General features: G+C 35.4%; 2 protein-coding genes across 2 annotated transcripts; one reads left to right on the forward strand and one right to left on the reverse strand.

Annotated features, from left to right (window-relative positions):
* The first annotated feature begins 27 nt into the window (after positions 1-27).
* On the forward strand, positions 28-8,001 carry LOC128165824 (NFX1-type zinc finger-containing protein 1-like). The gene is made up of 3 exons (XM_052830674.1): positions 28-194; positions 1,060-6,806; positions 6,947-8,001. The coding sequence occupies exons 2-3, from the start codon at positions 1,115-1,117 to the stop codon at positions 7,129-7,131; spliced, it is 5,877 nt and encodes a 1,958-aa protein (XP_052686634.1). The 5' UTR covers positions 28-194; positions 1,060-1,114; the 3' UTR covers positions 7,132-8,001.
* Positions 8,002-8,004: 3 nt separating this feature from the next.
* On the reverse strand, positions 8,005-14,728 carry LOC128165826 (alcohol dehydrogenase class-3-like). The gene is made up of 11 exons (XM_052830675.1): positions 14,672-14,728; positions 11,972-12,073; positions 11,135-11,276; positions 10,801-10,888; positions 10,537-10,669; positions 10,330-10,416; positions 9,789-9,918; positions 9,408-9,538; positions 8,899-9,034; positions 8,639-8,777; positions 8,005-8,218 (listed from the first exon to the last, which is right to left on the reverse strand). The coding sequence occupies exons 1-11, from the start codon at positions 14,690-14,692 to the stop codon at positions 8,194-8,196; spliced, it is 1,134 nt and encodes a 377-aa protein (XP_052686635.1). The 5' UTR covers positions 14,693-14,728; the 3' UTR covers positions 8,005-8,193.
* Positions 14,729-14,912: the final 184 nt, after the last annotated feature.

The following is a 14,912-nucleotide window of genomic DNA, read 5'->3' on the forward strand; positions in this document are numbered from 1 at the left end:
CTTTTAAATCCAGGAATTAAAATCGAAACTAAAGTTGAATTGAGGTTTTCAGAAATTCGTCAACAACTGCTTTCCTAGAACTGAAATCGAAACTATACACATTTTACAGGACAATATAAAGTTTCTTGTTGCCATACAAACCAAAGTCACTCCTGAAGTGTGCAATGATTTAGCTTGGGAAATGGATTACAAAAGTAAGTAAAAAAGAACAATAATAGCTATACAAACAAGACACCACAATCTATTTGGATTACTATTGTTGAATAATTGCATTGATCTAAATTGCGGGTTGTACATTTTTTAAAGGTCAGACGACACGTTCCTCAATTTATATATTTTTTTCCAGGAATATGTTATTGATTTACTACAACTTTGACAAGCTTTCTTGCAAAAATTAAGGGTACCTTACCAGGCATTTGTGTAAGATACTAGAGAATGCGATTCCCTGTATAATCTTTATGAAAATACACTTGAGTTGCTGATATAAAATTTGTTGGCATAAATATATAATATTTTTAAAACTTAAATCATTTCAAAAATGATAATAGATAATTATAATTTTAGTTTATATATTATCAGGCCGTTGAAAATTTGAAAAAATAATTATCATTTTTTTAAGGAACGTGTCGTCTGAACCTAACAGTACCTATTAACCATTGCCAAAGAAAGAAATACGTATTAAAATCGATAAACTACGGTTGCGAACCGTAAACATTAACAATGCTTCTTACATTGCTTTAATGAGGAGTAATCAGTTTTAGCTCACCTGAACTTAAAGTGACCAGTTTTCCCTTCTGATTGTATTAATGGCAGAATGGTAATTTTATCATATATTTGTCTTCCCAGGATCTACTGGACCAATATCAGGAACGATAAAAACTACAAAGTTTAGAAAATAATGGTTATAATGATTACAATTTTTAAACAGATTACATGGAATAAGGCGAAAAATCAATTCATTTATACTCTAAGATGTTTAAATAAGTTGTTAAGATTGACTTTAAGAGTCTTTGTTTAGCCAAACAATTCATACATGTTATTGCATTTTAATTATTTTAGATCTTTCTTTAACATGACGTTCCATCACTTGGTTTAAAAACCATAGAAAACGAGTATGTGGGGAAACACAACAAATAAACGGACACGGAATCATGAATATGATATACACTCTGCAAAAAGAAGGAGGCCAGAAGAATGGACTGGAAACATAAATACACAAAGGCGTGATATACCTACGAAACCAACAAACAATGTTTGGTCCAATAACCGTATTCAAATTTATTCTCGGGAGACACCTGGCTCACCAAGAGCAACTACTTACAACAATGAAACCATGTCAAAGTCAGCTACCTATGAAAACCACCAAATCGGTAGGACGAGAACAACCAGTGGTTATAATCCATCAGACCTCTCATCCTCTGATCGTTATCCGGGAAGGCAGAGAAATTCAACAAGAAATGGGTTACAATACAACAAACAGCTTCATGATGGTGAATCATCGAACTCAAATCGAAAAAGTTCAGAACAATTTAAAGGTAAAAGGAGATTGCATATGGATGAAAACGATGATTACAAAGTAAGTAAAAAAGACCAGGGACCAAAACGCAGAGAAGGAATCTGCACGAGTGCCAAGAAAAACTGTAACACTCTTACGTATCGCGTTAACGATTTTCGAAACTATGGATTTCTAGAAAGTAGAGATAACTTTTTAAAGCGCTTTGAAAGAATAAAAAATATCAAAGATTTTCAAGATGGAGAATACGAAGATTTCAAGTCTTTACTTGGGTCAGCTGAGAGTTTCAGCAAAGAAAATCTATGGTGTTTAATGAAAATTTTAAGTCATCTTTTGCAGGAGTGCAACACTGAGTTGTGCGAAAAATTACTAGAAAATGATGTTTTTAATAAAAAGGAACTAATGGCATATATTACAGAATTATTATGTCGTGAATTAAGCGGCCCTGATATAATATTTCTGAGAAATTCATCAGAGGTATTGATCGCGCTGTCATTGGAAACCACAACAGAGGCAAGAAAGGTCCGAACATTCTTGAGTTTGCTAATTTCCCTGACTGAAAAACTGGAAAAGAACGCAATGCTTTCGAAAAAATCAATATCATCGATATCTCTAAAAGAAATCAAAGGAATGTTAGAGTCGGGCAAAAAAGGTAAAACAACTTTCTCTGACTCTCTGAGAGAGAAGCTGTATAATTTGGTGAATTTTAAAATATTACCGACAAGTGAAATGATTCGAGATAAAATTCTGCCAATTTTTGAACCAAGACAGTTAGAAAGAGCATCAAGATCACAGACACACTATCTTGTAGAGCAATTTTACCTTTTTCTAGAAGATTTTATTGGTCCATTACGTGAAGGGATACAAAACTATATAAATTTCGTAACGAGTGATGATCGCATCTCAAATAGAAGATTTAGAGATGAAAATATTAGAGCTTACGAAGGTGTGCATATTTTAGAGAGGAAATGCGTTCCCAATGCTGGTGTTGTGATTGAAGTACAGTTTGAAACAAAAGGATTGAAGAGAGTGCAATGGGATATCTGTAATTTTTTGCAGTACGGAAACATTGTTTGTTTAACGTATGGTGAATGCAACGTCTTATTATATGCTCTTATTGCCGAAAGAAACATAAAAAAATTAAATAAAGGAATGATTTCTCTTAGTCTAGTTGAAGACGATTTCCAGTCAGTTGAAAAAATGATGGAGAAAGCAAATAAGAATATAGTCATGCTAGAGAGCAAAGCTTTTTACACTGCATATCGACACACACTTGAATCAATGAAGTCAATAGCAAGGAAGATGTATATAAATCCCGAGTATGCAATAATTCCTTTTTCAGAACATATAGTGGAGCTGAAGATTAATATTATGGAACCTGCGTACTGCAAAAGAAAAAATGGTGAAGACTTGTATGTAAATTTCAATTGTTTACTCCAGAACGACATTGCCGGAAAGAGCTATAATAGTGTGTCATTAATGGATGTTACAGAATGGCCATCACCAAGAGAGTTGGGTATGGATGAACAACAATACGCTGCGCTTCAGCTCTGCCTTACTAGAAAACTAGGTATCCTGCAGGGACCCCCTGGAACAGGAAAAACATGGATGGGCTTGCGAGTCGTGCAGTTTTTGCTTAACAACAATTGTGGGTTTGTTGATTCTGAGAAAAGGCCAATCCTTCTCCTGAGTTACACTAATCATGCACTCGATCAGATTTTCGATGCTCTGTTTGATGTCGACAGTCTTCTTGGTCTGTTTTCAGCTGGAGAAATTCCATTTGTTCGTGTTGGATCGAGAAGTAACGTTGAAAGGATTCAGCAATGCACATTGACGGAACATAGAAAACGAATGAAGCCGTGTAACTCAAAGATTTACTTGAAAAAGGCCATGAAACTTAAACAAGATTTATTTGAAATTGAGCTGTGGTTGAATAAAATTAAAACGAGCATTGTGTCTCCCTCTTTCTTGTTTGAACAAGGTTGCATGATTGAAAATCATAAACAATCTTTTGAATCTATTAAAAGTGTATGCAATCAACCCACAGCAAAAAACGATGTTGCTACTGTATTAAAATGGTTGGAAATAGATGCTTGTGACAGACATTTTCAAGGATTGTCGAGGGGAACATATGTTGATGACAATTCAAATACCAATCTATTGGGGTTTGATGAGGATGATGAAGATATATTGAGAACTCGATTCCTGACCAGAATAGTTGATGATGCAGATGATTTCGTATTCAACGAAAAGGATTGTCTTTCAAAGGTACTTTCGAAACTTATTATTTCTGAAGAACTCATTCTTCCTAAAGACGAAAGAAACATGTTTCCGTTTTGGAGATCTTATACCCGGCAAGAAAGGGGGAAAATTTTAAAACATGTATCACTGCGTCTGCGTTTAGACACTTCAATGAGTATAGATGAGGAAGAAAGAAAACAGGATGTATGGACTTTTGAAGTAGATGAAAGATGGCGACTCTACAAGGCGTGGATACAAAAGCTTCGGATCAAAATTGAACAAAGGAAAAAAGAACTAATGCACGACTTTGAAGTAGAGAATAATAAATACATGATAGAAAAACAGATGGAAAATACAGAAATAGTTTCAAGGTGTTCTCTTGTTGGCATGACAACAACAGGAGCTGCACAAAATATTGACCTCCTTCGTCAGGTCCAACCAAGGATTGTAGTTGTAGAAGAGGCGGCCCAAGTCTTTGAACAGCATATTATAGGGTGTCTCACTGAGGGCCTGCAACATCTGATTTTAATTGGCGATCACCAACAACTGCGACCGCCTATTAATAATTACAAGCTCTCCAAATCCCATAAAACAGACGTGTCAATGATGGAAAGACTTGTAATGAATGGAATGCCATTTGTTTGTCTGTCACAGCAGCATAGAATGCGCCCAGAAATTTCCTCACTTCTTACTCCGACCATATACAAGACTCTTAAAGACCACTCAAGTGTTTTGAATTATGAGAATGTACGAGGATTTAAACACAATATTTACTTTCTTGATCATACTCATCCGGAGAGTCAGACAGAATTTTCGACGAGTCATATGAATGAATTTGAGGCAAAAATGATTGTGCGGCTATTCCGCTATTTAGTGCTCCAAGGATATAGCAGAACACAAATTACTATTCTTTCGACCTACAACGATCAAGTAAAACTAATTAGAGATAATATGAAAAATCTGACCGAAACAAAGGATAGTGCAACACAAAGAGTTACAATTACGGCAGTAGACAATTTTCAAGGAGAAGAAAATGAAATAATCTTATTGTCACTTGTTAGAGGAAATGATGAAAAAAAAATTGGACATCTACACGACATTAAGAGAATTTGTGTTTCACTTTCCAGGGCAAAGCAGGGGTTTTACGTAGTCGGAAACTTTCAAACAATTCGAAAAAGCCAGACTTGGAATAAGATAATTTCCAAAGCAGAATCAAATGGAATATGTGGACCCTATCTACCCCTTCAGTGTGTCAATCACCCAGACACTATAACAAAGGTTTCCAAACCAGATGATTTTGACAATGCTCCAGAAGGAGGTTGTAATGAGCCTTGTGGTTTCCAGCATGAATGTGGTCATGTTTGCAACCTAAAGTGTCACGCTGATAGGTCTTTCCATGATATGCCATGCAAAAAAATATGTGATAAGATTGTTTGTAAGAACGGACACAAATGCAAAAAAGTATGCTCTCATCCACAATCGTGTGGGCCTTGTAACGTTAAAAAGTTAAAAGTGTACCCCATATGTAAACATGAAGTAAAAGTGGATTGTTCTGTAGATCTAGAAACCATTCCCTGTCAAAAGCCATGCGACAAACTATATCCTTGTGGTCACCGCTGCTTACAAAACTGTGGCAATATCTGTCGACCAGATCAATGCGACGTAAAGACACGGGCTACCCACCCAAGATGTGGCCATGAAATAAGCGTGCAGTGTTGCAAGCTTTCAAATCTCAACGAGGAACGTTGCCATCAGCGGTGCAAATCCATTCTCCCTTGTGGACATGTCTGTAAAGGTGATTGTTGCTCCTGTTCGAGCGGTAGGCTACATGTTGTATGTGAGGAATTCTGTCAAAGAGTTCTTGTATGTGGGCATTCTTGCAACAGTAAACATTCCTGCTCAACAATCTGTCCGCCTTGTAATGAACGTTGTCCCTCTGGATGCGATCATCTCGCAAAAGGTGGATGTCCCAAAAAATGTGGAGAGAAATGCATTGATTGTAGGGAACCTTGCCTTTGGATTTGCGATAAAGATTGTAAAAACCAGTATCGGTGTACGAAGTTATGTTTCGAGGAATGCGACAGAAGTCGTTGTAACAATAGATGCAAAAAAATATTGCCCTGTAGGCATCGTTGTGTAGGTTTATGTGGTGAGCCGTGTCCCAATCTTTGTAGGAGATGCAATAAAGATGAATTGACGACTATATTCTTAGGAAATGAGGACGAACCATCCGCCCTGTACATACAATTAGCGGATTGCCACCACGTGTTTGAATTTAATGATTTCGACAAATACATGGAAATGGAGAAAGAAAATGACATGAATTCAACCCCGGAAAGCTTTGTTATTAAATTAATACGTTGTCCTAAATGCCAAACGCCGATACGACGAGGTCGAAGATATAAAGATGTTTTAAACCAGAATTTAAAAAACATCAAGGACGTAAAAGAAGCTATTGAGAAAGAGAGGAGAAATGAATTAGAAACAAAGACTGTCGAAGAAAATTTGAATTTTGCAAAAGCGGTCAAATATCTCACAAGTATACTTCCTAATTGTCCGTACAAGCTTGATTTTTCCAATAAGAAAGCAGAGAAATTGTTCATATTTTTTGTTACGAAATTCCACGAAGGATTCCTGAAAGATGTCAAGGAGTCAATAGATAAAATAGAAATAGTAGAACAATTTCATATCCTCTTAAAATGGTTGATGCGTCACAAACATAATGTATTTGCAGAAAGCGATGTTCACGATTTCAGTTATGAAGTAGATAGACTTTTTTTGTTCGTTGATTTTACTTTGCTTATGCGAGAACTTGATTCAAAAAACCAAGTGCCAGAGGAAGAAAGGCAATTAATAAAACACCAGAGAGATAAGCTCTTTTGGCCAAACCAAAAATTGTCAGATGAGAACCTGATAGTGACAAGAGATACATTGAAAAACATGCGAGATAAGCATCCAAGGGCTGGTCTGGGGATCTCGGATGAGGAGAGAAGGATGATCCTTAAGGCCTTCAGTTACAGCAAAAAGGGGCACTGGTACAAGTGCAAGAATGGTGAGATTTTTATGTGTTTATCTTCCTTATGAATTGCGACATCAAATTTCTTGTTTATACATGTAAAAGTATTGGCTGTATTTATTTTAACTCATGAATAAATGAATTAATTTACCAGCTACTAAAACATGCATTTATAGGTCACATATATAGTATTGGAGACTGCGGGGGTGCAATGATAGAATCGAGATGCCCGGATTGCAATGAGACTATTGGTGGGGCCAGACATCAGCTTCGGTCCGACAACCAGGTGGCCGGGGAAATGGACGGCGCGACACACTCAGCCTGGTCAGAGCAGGCTAACATGGGGAACTATGTCTTTTAACTGACTCTAAATATATAGTGTCTATTATTGCCCAAGTGTGTCTAATTTGTCCAAGTTATAATATATCATACATGTACATTTAACTGACTTAGATATATATAGTGTTCATTGTTGCCCAATTTTATCCAAGTTATATCATATATTTAACTGACTTGAACTTTATGGTTTTTTTTTCATCTGTATTTTTTGAACGCAAAAATGTATGCATCACTGTGTAAATATATTACATGTTGTTGTGCTCTTTATCATCACCACCTTTACTTCATAATGTCTATCGATGCCCTATTTTGTTAATTTGCCGAAGTCATGTAAACTAGTTTGAATTGTTTTGGGTAGTTTAAGGTGGTATGGGACAACTGTCAATATTAATGTGGATAAAAAGGATTCGACATCGTGACTTACATATTCGTAGTAACGCTCCATACCGTGGCGCTATACATTTAGGTAACAATACTGGTAAAGAAAACAATTATAGATTTTGATAGGAAGTGACAACATGGAGGTGTCCCACATCACCATATACGATGCATAGAGATAGTCTTTATCCTTATGACAAACCTTAACAACGCAAAATTAAAACAATTTGAACTTCATTGTATTAATCTTGATGCATAATTTGCATTATCAGTGAAAAAATGTAAAAAAAAGTATTTCATATATCAATATCTAACTAATGGATCTTTACAAGCAATAAAACGTAAGATGGCATCAAGGACATTTTCCTAACGATATCTTTTTGGCTTCAAGTGTTAATCTATTGAAAGTCAACCCTACAACAATATTGAAGTAGAATATTTTTTAATTTGTAGTAATTTCATGATGAAAAGGTGTGTATTTTAAAACATATTTTTAATAAAGCAATGAGCACTAGCATTTGTTTCGAATTTTTTTAATTATTAATCATTTTAAGTACAAAATATCATAACAATTCTTGCATTTCTGTGCATTCAGAAAAAATCTCTATGCACATTCCAAGATATAGGGAATATACAAATCATAATAATCATTAGAATCACAAAACAAATCCAGTGTCTATGATCTCTGTCAAGCATGCTGTCAGGTTCACAACTTCACCACAGTTCTAACACTGCAAAACAAAGAACATCAATGTAGGGAAACAATCAAGTAAAGCTATTTTGATCTTTCTCCTGATGTTTGATTTGAATAATATAATTACCATCCAAAAAAGAATAATTCAAGAGGCTCTACTGGTACATGGAAATTTAAGGTTGAGGTTACATTGATAAAAATCATCTGAAAACACTTTTGAGGTTCACAAGATTTAATCACATAACCAACAAAGTTCAAGTCAAGTAAAAAAAATTACCTTTCCTTTTACTTTGAAAAATGTGATGCACAGCGACATTTCAATACCAATACATTTAAAAATTCAATATTAATGGTCGAGATATTTCTTTCACATTTGATAATCTCATTTCATTTTGTATGTTGAATCAAAAATTATTTAAAGCAATTGTTGAGAGTATTCTTGACATTTCATACTGACCTCTTCCCAGCATGCATTAGGTCAAAGGCTTCATTGATCTGGTCCAAGTTAAGGTTATGTGATACAAACTCGTCAACCAGAAGTTTCTTGTTCATGTAACTGTCCACCAGTTTTGGAACACTCTCTCGACTTTTCCAGCCTGTGAATTCAACGCTTCATTTAATTATGTGTTAGATTCACCTGTACTTTCATGAACAAGCAAACAATGAATAAATATGAACTTACTGGACTTGGTACATGTTTTATCGTCTATTATTTACCTCCAAAAGCAGTCCCCTTCCAGACTCGGCCTGTGACAAGTTGGAAAGGGCGGGTGGATATTTCCTGCCCTGCTGCAGCGACTCCGATAATGGTGGACACACCCCAGCCTTTATGACAGGACTCCAGGGCGGCTCTCTATAATACACAAACCCAATCTAATAAAACACTCAACACAGAATACTCTCTACAACACACAAACATACTCTACAGAAACCAGTTATCCAACAGTGTTCTGTTGAACCAAAAAATATTTTTATAGTGGAGAGGGGGGGGGGGGGGTCTTCTGACCATTAAAGTAATTGAAATTAGTTCTTCACTGGCAAACACTAATTTGCAGAGTATCAGTGTGCTCTATAAATAGACACCCCTCCCCCAACAGTAAGTCTGAAACTTACTATACATGCCACATTTCAAATACATTTGATGGTATAATCAGGCCCTCCAAAATTTACCATACATGTCACATTTCTGATACATGCAAAGGTATAATCAAACACCCTAAACTTACCATACATGCCACATTTCCGATACATTCGAAGGTGTAATCCAGCCCCCCATCTGTCATCTCCACCAGCACCTCCTGTATCGGTTTGTTGAAGTCCTTGGGATTCACACCCTCAGTCAGTCCAAACTTCTTACCTGTAACAAAGACGGTCTCAACAATGACCAGGTGTTACAGAACACCTCATCTGAATCTACAGTATGCACTGCATGATCTTACTTAGTTATATCATACTTTTAGATATGGAAATTAATACACAAAATGAAATCAAAATAAACATCTTCTAAATATTTTGATTCTCTAACTTAAATATTCAACATTCAACATATACCATGTATGAATTTGCAGAATTGATGTAAACCAATGAGAACGATTAACCTAACCTACCTAACTCAAACTTGTCTGGGTTGATATCCACGCCTATAATCCTCTTGGCCCCAGCCTCCTTGCACCCCATAGCAACAGCCAGACCTACGGCTCCCAGGCCCCAGATAGCACAGGTGGAGCCTGGCTCTACCTGGGGAAATCAAAACAGGCACTGGTATAACATATCATGCCTCTGTCTTAGGCTTGTTTTGTCTATATTATGATACTTGTCATCTACAAAATACACACTGAAAACATTAATTGCAAAACTTAACTGTAGTCTGAGGCAAAATAAAGAATTTTAGCCAACATTCATGTAAACATTTCAAACATGGAGGTATAATGACATTTAGATCATACAAACCACAATTGTTTACTCATCAGAATAATAAAATTCCACCTTAGAATTTGAATATCAGTCTGGCATTGAGCACAAGGAATCTTGAATGCTGTCTCCTCTAAGGAACAAACCACAACAAGCTCAAAGGAAGGAAAGGTTTAACACCTGTACAACTCCTGATCTTACGTTGGCAGTTAACATTTGTTCAACTCCTGATCTTACCTTAGCTGTGTTGAGGGCAGCTCCGTAACCAGTGGAGATTCCACAGCCCAGCAGACACACTTTGTCCAAGGGAGCAGCAGGGTTCACCTAACAGAACAAAGTCAAAAATTAAAACTTCAGAAAAGATCAGAACAATAGCTACACAATTATCCATGCAGATAACATAAAGCTTTTGGTGCTAATTAACTAAAAACAAGCTAGTGATACCTTAGTTACAGAGATCTCTGTGACAACCGTGTATTGGCTGAATGTGCTACATCCCATGAAGTGCAACAGGGTCTTCCCCTTACACTTGAAGCGAGAAGTTCCGTCCGGCATCACTCCTTTACCCTGGGTTGCCCTTTTAAAATAAAAGTTTTGTTGAGAATACTCAATATATTAAAACTGATTCTGTTGTAAACCAACATTCAGATATAGCAACTAGATTCTGAGATCAGAGTGAAGATGGAATAGTTCCTGTAGTGTAGTTACCTGATCTTGCCACAGAGGTTGGTCTTTGGAGATTTACAGAACTTGCACTCGTTACACTGAGGGATGTACAGAGGAATCACATGGTCGCCTGTACAGACCAGATTTCCAATTTAGACTAATTCACTAATGATTCTTGCAAAAAATCTGAGAACTCTGCTCTTAAATATGAAGCTTCCTCTAAGTGGATTGTAAATTGTTATTGTTGACACATTATGCAGACAACACCTATTAAAATTCAATATAAGATTTCAAAATTTGAATTTCATGATGAAATACATAGTCTTTGAACTCTCTAGTTGATAACTTTAAGAGTTGGTCACTGACTAGGTCTCACCTGGCTGTACAGAGGTGACTCCCTCCCCGACACTCTCCACCACTCCCCCGCCTTCATGTCCCATAATGATGGGGAAAGCCCCCTCAGGGTCAAATCCATCCAGCAGGTAGGCGTCAGTGTGGCACACCCCAGTGTACAGCACCTAATTAGAATTGTTTATAACCTAAGTACAATTGTATAGAACCTAAACATAACTGTGTATAACCTAACTACAATTGTTAGAACCTAAGTACAATTGTACAGAGCTTAAGTACAATTATATATAATCTCAGTACAATTGTATGGTACCTGAATACAATTTTATAGTATCTATGTACAACTGTATAGAACCTTAATAAAATCATATAGAACTTAAGTACAACTGTGTAGAACTAAAGTATAACCACATAACACTGAGTGAGGTACAATCAAAGTGATCATGTCTAAAATCTTGCAATTGTGTGAAAATTTGTAAGAGTATCGTATTTTTCAATTCATCTGATTGATTTTATTTTTTATTTATTGCTTTCAAAAAACTATATTAAATCCACATTAAAAAAAATGTTAGGCTAACCTTTAGAAAATCATGTATGAAATCTTAATCCTAAATAAAAGGAAGTATTTTGTCCAAAATGTATCCAGTTGCATAATTTTATTACAGATGTCAATTGAACAATGTATTGACAAGGCCTCTGAGCTCTGATGTCATAAACTTAGCATGCTCACTTAATTGAGGCTAGAGGCTGTCCGAGTTTTAAGCCCAAAGGCCCTCACTTTTATGGCCTCTGAGTCCGAGTTTTAAGCCCAAAGGCCCTGACTTTTATGGCCTTTGAGTTTTATGGCCCTGCATTTTGGTACCTTAATGCGGACTTCCCCTGCCCTAGGGGGCTCCACCTCTACCGTCTCCAGGGTAAGGGGCTTCTTAGCCTCCCAAGCCACAGCAGCTTGACATGTGATAACCTGAAAACATCAAAACATGTTCTATTAACAACTGTGGAGCATTTGAAATGAGAAGTTTGAAACCTGATTTCATCATTTACCAACTGTTTTTTAAAATATGACTGAATTGCTTCAGCTTTTGAACACTTAAAAGCAAACAATATATTTCTCTTAATTGAAAACTGAACACACCATATATGTAATTACTGTTTACAGAACAGTTCGAAATTAAAAACTATCACACCAGTAAAGTTTGACTTTCTGTCAAGAACTGGTTCATTTATTAAAGCAAAAAAGCATTTGTGTGAACAGGCTCAAAAGGCTATGTATGGTGTTATAAGAAAAATTAGAAATTTTAATTTACCAGTAAATTGTCAATTTGATTTGTTTGATAAGGTTGTTTTACCAGTTTTATTGTACGGCTGCGAAATTTGGGGCTTTGAAAATCTAGATATTATTGAACGTGTACATCTGAAATTTTTGAAAACAGTACCGGGTACTTAATTTAAGAAGCACAACACCGAATTTTATGATATATAGAGAAACAGGGCGCTACCCGTTGTATATTAATGTTTATACAAGAATAATTACATATTGGGGGAAAATGCTAATAAGCCCCGAGAACAAAATTGTATATACAGTGTACAGATATTTATTTTCACAACATTTTAATAGCGATTGTAAAAGCCCATGGATTGATTGTATTCAAAGAATTTTGAACATGTGCGGGCTACAATATGTCTGGCAGAACCATAATTTTGTCAATATAGAATGGTTATCTGCTACTGTAAACCAAAGATTAAAAGACCAATTTATGCAAATATGGTCAAATGATATAAATTGTTCTTCCAGAGGTCAAGTGTATAAAATTTTAAACCATATTTTGGCGTTGAGAAGTATCTTGATATTTTACCTGTAAAACTAAGAAAAAAATCATTAAATTTCGTACATCAAACCATCGTTTTCCTGTAGAGACAGGCAGATGGTATAACATTCCTTTGAATGAGAGGTTATGTCTTTTGTGTAATAAAGGTCTCATTGGAGATGAATTTCATTATATTTTAGAATGTTCGGCACTAGAAGAAATAAGGAAAAAATACATAAACACAAAATATTGGAAAAGACCAAATTTTTTTAAGTTTTCTGAACTCATGACCAATTGCAATTGTAAATCGCTAAGAAAATTATGTGTATTTATTTCAAAAATTTTTGATGCTGTCTGCTCCTCTTAGTTGTTTTCCTATTATGATCCTTTATACTAAAATCTAACATAAGTAGTGATTCTATAGTCTGTTCTTTTTTATCTATATTTTTTCCCTGTATGAAAATGTACCTGTTTGTCTGTACCTCTGACGATTTGTATTTGTATGTATTATATATATGTTCCTCGTGTACCAAATTATTTGGTCTGAGTGAATAAACTGAACTTGAACTTGGATACCTGCTAGAAAAAAATTAAATAGCTTGATAACGCCATATATGCTGTAAACCAACATTTAATTCTGTGCAAGAAATATTTCTGAGGTTTGCAAAGAGCCTCGTCATCATGATTATTTCTAGCCACAAACCATTTAATTCTAATATATGTCTCATATAAGGTGCATTTAGATCTCGTAATTACTGTTTGTGAACCAATTTAACCTTCAAACAGTGAAATAAAGCAGGGGACCAATAGGTACACTTTATCAAATGTAACCCAATGAATTAACTGATGTAGGTCGAACGCTCTTTTCTGCCATGTCTGCCATGTATCCTGAATCAGACAACAACTTTCACGTTGTATAATAGATTAATTTGCTAATTAAATGATATGGCAAATTGTAAAAATTATATAGTGTGCTAGATCTTGATATTTGAACAGTGTTGAACAGGTTGGGACCAATCTCCCAAATGGGATATAATAGCCCGTTTGGGATATAATAGCCCAAATGGGATATAATTTTAAAGTGCAAAAAATAAAAAATTTTGATTTTGAAATTTTTGATATAAATCCGCATTAGAATAGATGAAATACAACAACTTTTGGTAAACAACTTTTTCTGTAGCTGTACTATCATGGAGATTGATCCCTCAGTATATCCAAAACTTCTTGGGGATCAATCTTACAAACTACAGACATATAGAAAAAATTCTTAACCAAAAGTTGTTGCATTTGATTCACATAAATGCGGATTTATATCAACAATTTTAAAATATAAAAAAAATATTTTTTGCACTTTAAATTTATATCCCATTTGGGCTATTATATCCCAAACTGGCTATTATATCCCATTTGGGAGATTTGTCCCAACCTGTTGAAGAAAGAAATTCTTTAGCTGCATTACCCCAAACAACACAATCTACAGTATATGAGTGTAGCCCTATTACTATTGGTATACGTTGCAAAGAAGGGTCGCTGCATCTGTACGACAGGATTACTTGTCGGGAACGTAATACGAAACCTGAGGAGGAGGTGCCCCGACATGCGAGTAAATATAATCGTACAACATCATTGGAAAGTGGTTTTGTGTGACAATGCAAAGCAGACTACATCAGAATTTTGCACCTGCAATGACAATACCAGTTGTCATCAAGTGATACATTTAATATATCCATTTTTCAATTCCATTTCTTTCTTACCTTGCCGGTTGTGTCCGCCATCTTTATCTTACTTTTGGTGTCGTGTGCAAATTAGAGACCGAGCCCGAACATAATTGATAACATGCAAGTTTTGTTTTGTCAAACTGAGTTGTATAAAACTATTTCACCACACAAAATACCTGTTAAATTTTGAAATGTTGTTTTTGGTTTGGTTTTTTTTTTTCAAGATAATATTTGTAAATTTATTCTTTATAAGTCATGTTTTGTTTTGTTTTTATTT

Source organism: Crassostrea angulata, chromosome 10, assembly GCF_025612915.1.
Source record: "Crassostrea angulata isolate pt1a10 chromosome 10, ASM2561291v2, whole genome shotgun sequence".
In the NCBI taxonomy this organism is placed as follows: Eukaryota; Metazoa; Mollusca; class Bivalvia; order Ostreida; family Ostreidae; genus Magallana; species Magallana angulata.

Coding starts and splice junctions, on each gene's coding strand:
- LOC128165826 (XM_052830675.1), bottom strand. CDS start 14,692: ATGGCGGACACAACCGGCAAG. Junction 11,277..11,971: donor CAGGGGAAGTCCGCATTAAG/GTACCAAAATGC, acceptor AATTCTAATTAG/GTGCTGTACACTGGGGTGTG. Junction 10,670..10,800: donor AACCTCTGTGGCAAGATCAG/GTAACTACACTA, acceptor TTATTTTAAAAG/GGCAACCCAGGGTAAAGGAG.
- LOC128165824 (XM_052830674.1), top strand. CDS start 1,115: ATGTGGGGAAACACAACAAATAAACGGACACGGAATCATGAATATGAT. Junction 6,807..6,946: donor CTGGTACAAGTGCAAGAATG/GTGAGATTTTTA, acceptor ATGCATTTATAG/GTCACATATATAGTATTGGA.